The sequence below is a fragment of the Apis dorsata genome, unplaced genomic scaffold, assembly GCF_000469605.1.
Source record: "Apis dorsata unplaced genomic scaffold, Apis dorsata 1.3 scaffold_731, whole genome shotgun sequence".
NCBI lineage: Eukaryota > Metazoa > Arthropoda > Insecta > Hymenoptera > Apidae > Apis > Apis dorsata.
Window position 1 is genome coordinate 11,944 of NW_006263896.1, and position 11,738 is coordinate 23,681.

At 34.9% G+C, this 11,738-nt stretch overlaps 1 protein-coding gene across 1 annotated transcript in view; it reads left to right on the forward strand.

Annotated features, from left to right (window-relative positions):
• The first annotated feature begins 934 nt into the window (after positions 1-934).
• Positions 935-11,738, forward strand: part of LOC102670825 (small conductance calcium-activated potassium channel protein-like) — a 13,948-nt gene continuing 3,144 nt past the window's right edge. The window contains exons 1-6 of the mRNA XM_031513745.1: positions 935-1,373; positions 5,846-5,981; positions 8,312-8,422; positions 10,481-10,608; positions 10,697-10,766; positions 11,496-11,722. Coding sequence (XP_031369605.1) covers positions 958-1,373; positions 5,846-5,981; positions 8,312-8,422; positions 10,481-10,608; positions 10,697-10,766; positions 11,496-11,722 — 1,088 coding nt within the window. The 5' untranslated portion in view covers positions 935-957. The remainder of the gene's footprint in view (positions 1,374-5,845; positions 5,982-8,311; positions 8,423-10,480; positions 10,609-10,696; positions 10,767-11,495; positions 11,723-11,738) is intronic.

The following is an 11,738-nucleotide window of genomic DNA, read 5'->3' on the forward strand; positions in this document are numbered from 1 at the left end:
CAATAATTCAATTTTACTCCTTTAATATATCCTTTTACACATAATACAGTTTTAAATGTTTAAAAGCGGAAATCTCATCTTCGACGACAAAAAGCTGCAAAAAAGTAATTCCCACTCCGACAATGAACCATTTTTATGCATATTTCACCGCGTTCCGCTCTCTTAAAAGTACACTTTCGATCTTTGCGACGCGCTTAACCTTGACGATTAAATATCGTTTGTATTCGCAAAACGCCATTTACCCATTTACCCACAAATTCCCCACCCTCGAAGGGGAATAGAAAAATAACGACGGGGTTAAATTATTTATTCTATCGAGCGGTTGTTCGACATGCCGAGTGATATCGTACAATCGTGAAAGGATACAAGGTTAACCGCGGTTTGAAACCAATTGAAACGAAAAGCACGATACCAGGGAATCGTGTAAATAAGTGCAACTTATTTATGCTTCCCCATGCATTTTTGTATCGCAGCATTAAATAAACCCACATCAAAGTGTGTCAAAGTTGCATCTCATTGACGCGAAAATAAGATGTCGAGATGATTTATTGGTATCGTGGTTACGCGTAATAAATTTAACATTTTTTTTCATCCTTTTTCCATTTTTTTTCTCTTTTCTTTTTCCTTTTTCCCCAACGTTTAAAATGTTTGACGAAAATTTTGTAACTTTGATGTGAAAGATTAAATATAATTTTAATCTTTTCAATTAAAATTTCTAACTTTATTTGTCATGATTAAACTTTCCAATTTGTGTACTTATATTTTAAAACTATTGGTATTATCGTATTTGTATTGTATTTATATTTGAAATTTTATTCTTCTAATTTCTTGGAAAATCGTAAAGAAGCATTTCTGAAATTTGAAAACTCTTAATATCTAGTCAAGAGATTTAATTTCCATGGAAAATTATCTTCTTCACGAATAATCGATTAAGGAATTTTCTGTCAACAGTTGTTCATGATCGATAACTGCGCGGACGATTGGCGGATCGCGATGACCTGGCAGAGGATCGCGCAGATTTCGCTCGAGTTGTTAATCTGTGCGATCCACCCTATCCCAGGGGAGTACTACTTCCTGTGGACGACCAAGCTGGCGAACAAGGGCGGTGACTTCGGCTCGACGTGGGTGCCGTACGACGTCACCCTCTCGCTGCCGATGTTCTTCAGACTCTACCTCATCTGTCGCGTTATGCTGCTCCACTCGAAGCTGTTCACCGACGCGTCGTCGCGCAGCATAGGGGCCTTGAATCGTATTAACTTCAACACCAGATTCGTCCTTAAGACACTGATGACCATCTGCCCGGGCACCGTGTTGCTAGTCTTCATGGTCTCGTTATGGATCATCGCCTCGTGGACGTTACGCCAGTGCGAGAGGTAAGAAATACCTCGATTTACAAAATTAATAAATATGATCAATTTCTACAAAGATTATTATTTTTGCGAATTTTAATGCAATATAAGTGACAAAGTATTTTAAACTCGTTAAATAATTGGCTTAATAGATATTGGAATGGTAAATTAATCAAAAAAGAATGACTTTAAATTGTTAATTATGGAACATAAAAAAAGATTTATAGTAAATGAAACAAGTTAATTAATATTGAAAAAAAATCAACATTCCAATATGAATTAAATAAATTCAATAGAACATCTATATCAAATATTTACATAACTTGTTAATAAATAATTTATAATATTCTAAAACTCTAAAATTCTTTACAAAACATTTCTCAAAGTGAATTCCAAATATTCAATGAAATAACAAACAAAAAAACTGAATCGAATCATTTTAATCGTAGAAATTAATCCACCAAATAATATAATTAATCATCAAACACGTTGATAAACATTCATCGATGAATTGGCGATAACTGGAAAAGTTATAAGACAAAGCATTTTAATTACACTACGTTAACCATTAATCCATTAAACGAGAGTCAATAACAAGTGCACGAGTTAATTAATTAATAAACAGATCCACTGCACACTTCGATACACATCTATAAATAATGCACGAACATCCCTCGATCTCGTGCGATAAACACGGGGCAAACACGTAGATCCTTGTGGCGAGATCAATGTTCGAAGAGCCGAAGAGAATGGAACGTGGGGGCGGTTGTTAAAACGACAATGAAGGATTTACTGCGGGCGTCGAGATTGCCGGCCCTCCTATAATTAAATTCTCTTGTAAATAGCGGAGCCGATTTAGGGAATCGTAAAGGCCATCGAAACGATCAATCTTCGAGGCCAATATAAGATTCCCGGCCCATCTTTCGCGCGGCCAAGCGCGAAGCCTGCACATTTTTCCCTTTTTCTCCCTCCTTTGCTCCCGACAAAAGCCCTCGTCCGCCTCTCCCTCTTTTTCTCCCTCGCCGATGAATAGACCCCTTCCGCTCCTCCGCCATTAAATAAGATCACCATTCTTTTCTCTTTCTCTCTCTATCTCGGTGTCCATGCGTTAGACGAAAAGAAGGAATAGGTTTTGTCCACGTACGTATTGTCGAAGCTCTTTTCGAAGTCCATGCCATAAGAGAGAGAAAGGAAGAGAGAGAGAGAGAGAGAGAGAGAGAGACACTCTTTCTAATTATCCTTTAGGTTAGGATATTTTGAGGATTTATAGCAGTGTGTAAGAGGAAAATTTATGTGAGAAGAGAAACTTATCAACAAGTTAAGTTAGATTGGGTTAAAATCTGTTGGAAAAGTCAATTATGAATTTGATTTGTTTAAAGCGAGAATTATATTGAATAAAACTTTCTGTTTAAGTTAAATTGAATTTTTCTTAAAAAAGAACAATTGAAATTGGAAAATCTTATGATCCCAAGGAAAAATACGATAAATTATGTATATTTATTTATTAAGTTTTTCTTAGAAGAGAAATTAAACAATATTTTCTAACCATCGCTATCATTCGACTACTTATTCCTTCATTTCCGGTTGTTCCGTTTCCCCAAAGCCCCAGTTTCTCTCGAAATTAGAATTTTAGACACGAGTTCGAACGTGCGCTCTCTCGAGGGAAAGGAATGCTTCCCTCGAGAGCAAGCGATTCGCGTGTGAAGAGAACTCAACCGGAAACTCCCGGCACCTCCTTATTTCCGTGCATGGAGAATAGCGATATATTCGCATTTGTATTTTATCAAGAACGAGTTGTAAAATTTCCAAGAACATCGGAGGAAGACACGAGCGATTAGATTCGAAATTGATATTCAAATTTTTTAAAATTAAATTATTATTTGATTTCTGTGAAACAAATAAAAGAAATTTTTCTTTGAAATTTCCTTAAAATTACGATAATTAGATATCGTTCTCACTATTTTCGCACATTAGAGATAGAGGGATTGGAATGATTACGATTCTTCAAATAGAAGGTAGATTTTCGAATCTCAAACTACAATATTATCATTTCTTTCCCAGGGTAATCCTTCGTTTCCTCCACCTCGTTTTACGGTATCAACTGTCTTATCTTTACCACCTTTAACGCCCTTCTGCTTTTAACGATGTGAGACGTTACGGCCAATAGCCTACCACCTCTGATTCACCTTTTTCAAGCCTTCGAGGATTATCCCTTTATTTTTTTTTAAGCCGCTAGATTACACGCCTTTATCGTCGTGTTTTTATGGATGATTCTTGACTTTCTTCTAAATGATATATTATTCCTCGAATAATTTTTATTTTATGAACGAGGTGGCAAGGGGATTTAATATTGTTGGGGGCATTTGATAGCGATATGAAACCGTTAATGCCGAGATATACAAGCAAAAAAGAAATAAAAGGAGTTATCAAAAGTGTCTTTTTCCTTCGAGATTGAAAAAAAAGAAAAGAAACGTGATAAGATTTAATATTCTGGTATGAAGATTAACGCCAAGAAAAAATTATCAAAAATGTGAAGAAAGATTGATTCGTACTCGTTTGCATTACAATTCGTTTCACAATTTACAATTGTATTTTATCTTAATAGAGATTCGATTCACGTCCTTAACTTTTTTTGGTAAAAAGTTTCAAAAAGAAGTTTCAACCGTTCAAATTCATTTCCTTTCTCGATTTATCGAGAAGGTAAAACTTGGTTCATTTTCGAAAATTCCGACCAGAGTTCCGCCATTTTTCGTGCGATCGTTTCAATTATTTCGAGAGGAAGCCGCACTTTCAGCGGAAACACCGCGCAACGTAACTGAATTACAAGCCTTAATACCGACAGCTAATTGAAAAAGGTTGCGCCAATTGATAAAACGAAACGGCCGGAATTACTTTTAATGGCGTTTAAACTCGTTACGTCGGGTAATTTGAAAAAATCGTGGCAGCGAGAATTTGAAAAATTAGAGAAGAAAGAAAAGACATTTGATCCGTTAAACGGAACGGATAGGCTATTACACAGATTGAAAATATATTAGACCATTGCACATAAAATATCTGTAAGTAAGATAAAATTCAATTGTGAAAATGTGATACGATCGAAACGTTCTCCCTAAACAGATTGAAATTATTAAACTCGACGTTAATTGAATCTTTATTAATTAAATCTTGATTAAGTTTATCCGTATTTCATAAAGACGAACTTAAATATGATAACACAATTTAATAAAAGCACAATATCTTCTTGTAAACTTTTCCTCCAGCTTTCTACCGTACATAATTATTATTTACTCCTAACAATAAAAACCTGCTTTTACTATTCTCCAATGAACAAATTAACGGCGGTATGAGGACGAACGAACGAAAGAACGAAATTAAAATGCAACGAACTGTGATATATCGAACAGAATCGAGGTATCGAATATCGAGAGCCCGGGAGAATTCGATTCGGACAAAATCAACAGGATCGAGGCTTCTGACGAACTGTAAAAGAGATCTCTCGCCCTAAAAGGAATCTCCTGTAACACTATCAGTACTAGGGCGGCTCGATTTAACGAGCAGGATTATTAGTCTGCGCGAGTATTATTTCGGCTGGTTTAACGATTTCCGATAATGAATTTCGCGGGCCAGACGTGAAAGAAAGAGTTATTATTCCACGCATTTATTACGAATCCAACGGAATTCAAAGTGAGACAACAACTCGTGGACTCGTTATCGATTTTGCAAATATTCTGTGTGCAAGTTGTGATGCGATTTTGTGCGATCATTTTTTAATCGAAATTTTTGCTCTTGTGATGCAAATTAAGCGTGTGCATTGTCTGGATGTAGTTGGATTAAACAATTAACTTGGATTAATTTTATCAAACATTATTCACCGTGTATGAAAATATTGAGGGGTATTGATGTTTCTACGAATTATAAATGTATTTTGAAATGTGTACAACAAGACAATAAGAGAAAATTTCAGAGAGGTTTATAATTTATCAAGTAACTGGAAGAAAGAGACGTAAGAGAAAGTAGATTAAGACCATCTGTGGTCAGACGCTCCTCGCAGTTGTTCTCTTGAGAGACTTTAATAATTACTTTCACGGCTATTATGTTTCTCCTTGTACACAATCTACATTAATTCAACACTTTATACAAAAATATGTTTTTAAAACATCAACTGTCCGTCCATTAACAAAACTTAAAAAATTATTCAAATTCGTTTACTTTTTTAATTAATGAATGAGTTCCAGAACAAATAATTTTCGTTTCTCAGTAAAATTTAAATAAATTGTCGTTTAATTATCTTATCCAAATAAATTCTTATTTAAAGAATTATTAAACGAGTTTTCTCAAAGATTCTTTAATCAAACGCAGGAAGTATTCTGCTCACATTCGGTTAATTACTTTTTAATAAAATCTTGTTAAGAAATTTATAGGCTTACCTATATCTCGATAATAGCCTGTTGGATATCAACTAATATTTTATCCTGTTTTCCGTTGTGCGGCGGCAGGTTTCACGACGAGGAGCACGCGAATCTCCTTAATGCTATGTGGCTCATTGCTATCACGTTTCTGAGCGTCGGTTTCGGTGACATCGTGCCCAACACGTATTGCGGTCGAGGTATAGCCGTTTCCACTGGAATAATGGTAATGTTAAGATGCAACGTTTAATACAGAAATTCTCGCGTGACTTGCATGCACCTTTCGTATTCCTTGGATACGTTCGAAAAGAAAATATTTATTATACATTTTTGTTCCCAAAATCTTACGCCATTTTATTTTTGAACAATGAATTTAACACGTAGAAATTTTCACTCGATCATTGAGAATATAAATCTTACATCATCGAAAATTCGGAATATTTGAATATCCTAATAATTTTTTGACGTTTCACGATTTTTTGTGTAAATTTGTATTCCTCGCCAATATATCAAAAATATCGATATTATTTTTACAAAAACTCGATCCTTTGAATTTAATAGAATTAAAATTTAATTTTGAATCTTTCATGACAATTATGATAGGAAGATAAATCAGTAAATCCTTTCTCCAAATAGATCCGATAGAAAATTCAGTAGGTTTCGACGATACAGAGGGAAAACACGGTATTATTGATCCCAGCATCGCGCCAAGTGTAGTTACGATGCATTCGAAACGACACTTCGTGACAATAAACGCGACACCGGGTCTAATCTCTCCATTGGGAATGCGACTGGTTCCTTATTGTTACTGCACTCCGTGTCCAATACTAATTCACCTATTTCGAAGCCTCGTAACCTGCGAATCGTTAATCAATTTGATCGTTATGGTCAATTTTCCATGAAATTTCCTGTGACAAACGTATCCGTCCGCCAGATAATCCAGAAATGCTTGCATTTATCGCTTTGATTCTCGTAATGGATGATTCTTCCGAATTAATCTGGTCCAAAGACAATTATACAGCTAATCTCTATTCATAGAAAGCAGTATAGTGTTTGGAAAATAATTATCACAATTGGTTTTATATGAAATTTAGAAATTTTGATTTCTGATCGGTGACTCTTAAGTGGGTGATGATTTTTAATTGAAATTTTTTACAAAAATTTGCAATTTTTATTCTTTTTACTATGATTACTATGGTTCCAATATTAACATCGATGGATGTAAGAACTCTCTTGATTATTTCGAAAAAGGAATTGCGATTTGAAAAAATTGATTCAGAAGAATTATTTTTTATGAGAATCGACCAAATTACGATTCTATTTCTATTTCATGACTAATCTTATTCGTATCACATCTGCATTCCCCTGATGTCAAGAAAAATATTAGATTAATCTAAGAAAAGTTATATAATATCGTCAATCAGGTATAATTCCAAACTGTAAAAAAAAAAATAAATTTAATAAAAATAAAAAAATCTTATTCGTGTTTTGAATATCTTATTGAAAAAAACAACCTAGCAAAAATTTTTATCACAGTACAGAGAGATGAAGATCTCCTTTCGCGACGTAAAATAAACTTGGAAAGTAGGTTCGAACGTGAGACACGTGACATCCGATGAGTCGTGAAATTTCATCCACTTACGTGTGTAAAATCTGTTTCACGAAGAGGTTTTCCTTGGCCCGAGAATCAGTCACTTTGGAAACTTTCTATTGGATAAAAAAAAAAAATCCATCGAATGTTACTATTGGCTTTAGTTAGCGAATAGTGACGAAATGCCCGAGGGAAAGACTTTAAAACTCGGTTTACTTTGAATCTTTTTTGCACCCGATGAAATTCCGCGATGAAAATACGTCGCCAATTCCGAATAATTTTCTGAGAGTAGTTCTTTTTAATATTGAATATATAGCACTATGAAATTGTCCTGAAAGAAAGAATATAAGAAATTAATATATAACTTTGAATTTAATAACGGTGAAAGAATAAAGGAAATATATTTAATAGAAGATTTATATTGGCAAATGATGGAGCAGCATGTTAATTTCCTGATTGAGATTTAAACCCATTTTCTGTTATGAAAAATTAATTATCGATGTGAAATAATTATTTATATAATTATACAAATATTTCAAATGACAATTTGTATAATTTAATTATTGTTAAAATAATAAATCGAAAAATAATTATTGAAGCTATCCTTCCAATCTATTTGACACATTCTTGCATTTAAATGTATCAAAAATTTTATTTTACAATAATATTAGAAAGAAAAAACAAACATTCTTCTTCGTCCATTCTTCTTCAGATATTTTAATTTTAATATTTTAACTGATTCATAATAATAATAAAAATCGATAAGATATAATTTAACAAATTTAAAAGAGGGGGAAAATATGCATATATATATTCTGCTTTACCTTATCCCTTATTATTTTCCCTTGAATAGAGGCTACGAAGATTTAGTTAAATTAATTTATAATCATTAGGGATGCTAGTTTCGCAATTAAACGTAGAATGAATAGTTTCCAGTTCACAGGTACGTTTGACGGTGTTTTTAGGGCGCCGGATGCACGGCCTTGCTTGTGGCGGTTGTTTCCCGGAAGCTCGAACTCACCAGGGCGGAGAAGCACGTTCACAACTTTATGATGGATACGCAATTAACGAAAAGGGTAAGACGCAATCTGCTCGTACATCTTGCGTGGGATTGTTCTCCTAGACGTTAAATACGTGTCTCGGTGCTTTCTCCAACGTTGAATAATAATCCGGAAACAAGTCAAGAATGTGTTGGCCGTTATTATCGTTGGCAAGATACAATTGATGTTCTGGCTTCTGTGCCATCGAGCTCGTATTTAACGAATAATTAACGTTGAAATTTTATTCGTTATTTGATCGTTTATCTTTTATATTAATTATCCATTCGTTCGTTTATTATTTATTCAATTTAAATTTTTCACTCGTTAAATCTAATTTAATTCATTATTAATTATGAATTATATTGTGATTGTTCGAAGATTTGAAAGAATCCTTTCTGGTACAATAAAATATTCTCCAATGACAATTAATTTCATCTTATCTTATCTTCTGTAGATGAACAAGCGACTAGAACAAACGACTCTTGACATTTTCTTCATTAACACTGATCTTAATCGAACTAATATCGTCCGCTATATTTATTCTATCCTTGTGATGGAAAATTTCGAATAAAAAATGAAAGAATAAGAAATAAATTTGACTTACGATAAAACTGATTACCCTGTATATCATCAATACATCAAATTTATTCTTTTTTATCTTCTTATCCCTTATTCGAAATTCAACGCTAGAATACGATTCGTCGACCAACGATACGAATGCCAACAAGAGAGGCTCGTGTTTCCTACTTGGACGCGAAACGAGCAGCTCGCCTAATGTGTCATTGTCATTTCTGTCCATTCTTGATCGGTCAGAGCATCGCGATCGATCGATCGGCACGCCATATGACGTTCCTCGTACAAGGAAATCGCATCTTAAAAGGCAAAGACTGCATTCGACCTTGCTTGCCATTCGAGAAGATAGACGTGAAAAATGAAGAAGAGAAAGAAAAATGACGGAGGTCAGAAACCAGACCTCTTTTTCGAGTAACCTGTATGATCGATCCGCTTTTCTTGAAGAATGGAAGGAGAGGACATTTCGCTTCGTCCATGTCAATATAATCGATGGATTGAACGTTTTCGAGTTTTTGAGGGAGATTTTGAGACCTTTACGAGTTAATATCCCGTTTATGAAATATTCAATTTCGTTGCAATTAAGAAACAGACGTGTGAACGACAGATGTTAGTGTTTGGCTCTGGATCGAAAATTTTACCGTGATCAATGAATTACAACTAACTTGGCAATAAGGATGGTTACGTGTGTTATGTCTGTCAATTCAGCTGAAAGGAAAATTCACGATTTAAACGAAATTCGTGTTCCAAGTATACGTGGAACCATTGTTTTCGCGATAATTCGTTCCTAGATTCATAGCCATTAGTTGAGATAAATAACTTCTTCAAAACGTTCAAACGATTATTGGACGTTCGAAATTGCCAACCTATTTTATCGCGAATTCGAGAAATTGGAATTCTTGTCCAATTAACGGCGAGTGAAATTGGTTGCAGAAAGTGTGCAATATTCTTTTTACGAGTCTCTACTTTTTAATTTCGACAGAGATAAAGTATATCGGCGGCAACTAGAAATTTAACGAATCTTAATTTCATTCGAATTCCATGATCATTTGAAGCTTCGAAATTGTGTAATATACTATGCGAACGATTAAAAGAATTATGATGTATTAGCTCGTTGTAGTTGCATAAGTAGTACAAGTCAATTGTGGTCGAACATTTAATATAGGTTAAGATCAGTAATTCGACCAATGCTAAAATAAAATTAGAATAAGAGTATAAGAATTAAAATCATTTTTTTCTTTTGTATATTAATTTATGAATTATCAAAATATTTTTGTAGCGACAATTTCCATTCCGTTCATCGATATCTATCGATCTTTCGATAAAAATTTCACAATAAATATTCACATTGATTCAATTAGGTAATAAAATGAAATGAATAATTATCATTTACGGAATTGAATGGAAATTATTTTGAAAAATGAATATATTTCCCATCTATCATAATCTATCAAAATCGAACATCAAAGCATCAAACTCATACCTATTCGTCAAACACGAGTAACGAGATCTGTTCTGTTCCAGTTGAAGAACGCTGCAGCGAACGTGTTACGCGAGACGTGGCTAATTTACAAGCACACTCGGCTGGTGAAGCGTGTCAATCCGGGACGTGTTCGAACGCATCAGCGGAAATTTCTATTGGCTATATACGCGTAAGTCGATGTACACGCGACATATTTTGATTGACATTCCCTACATAACAGGGAACGATTATAATCCTCGCGTGCACCAACTTTTCAGGCTGAGGAAAGTCAAAATGGATCAGCGAAAATTAATGGACAATGCCAACACCATCACGGATATGGCCAAGGTATCAGCACGCAAGTAACTTAGAATTCAATTAAACTTCCTTGGCCCCGCTTTCGTCGATGAATTCTATCACCTTTTGTGCCAACAAATCGAACAAACTCTTCCTTTTCACGATCTCTATCCTCCACTGTGAAAAACATGTTGTTTCCCTCGTAACGATACAATCTATTCCAGCTTGTTGTTCGTTAATCCTCCATTCATAGAACTTTTCAATTGTTCGCTACATCGCGAGTCCTGCAAGTGCCTGTTACGGTGATTCTGATCGCTCAACGTCGTTGAACTCGTTTTTCTCTATTGCATGGACTCGTCGGAAAGCCAATATTCTCAATGCTAAACTTAAAAAGAACAAAAGTTATCTTTTCCAACTTTCGATCGATATTGCTTCATAATTTTAAAATCGATTCACGGATAATATGATGCGAGATGAAAAGTTCGCTGATGGAAATCATTTTTAAAATTCGCGAGAAATTAATATTCACCTTAGATTAATTAAAAACAAAATATTATCGACGAATCTATTCTCCTGCGGTCTTCAACAATACCAAAATCTCATAATAATCTTACAATCTAAAAACTTAATTATTCCATTTAATCATTCCTCAAAACACAAAATGTATCAAACACAATCTTCATTATCATAGATCTAGCCTCCTGCATTTTCACATTCAATCCATATATATATTTCTATAACTACGACACAAACTTACTCGCTTAATCGTCCCCCGAACAGACGCAGAACACGGTGTACGAGATCGTGTCAGACATGAGCACGCGTCAGGACGCACTGGAGGAACGTCTGGGGGGCATGGAGGATCGGCTGATGAACTTGGAAGAGAAACTGACCGGGCTTCAGGCTCAGCTCGAGCTGCTGCCCGAGGAGTTGACCAGGTGTCTGGCCCAACACGCCGAGCGTATGGAGCAGAGGCGGAACTTCCTTCACCCCGACACCGCTGTCGCGATGTCGTCGACGGGC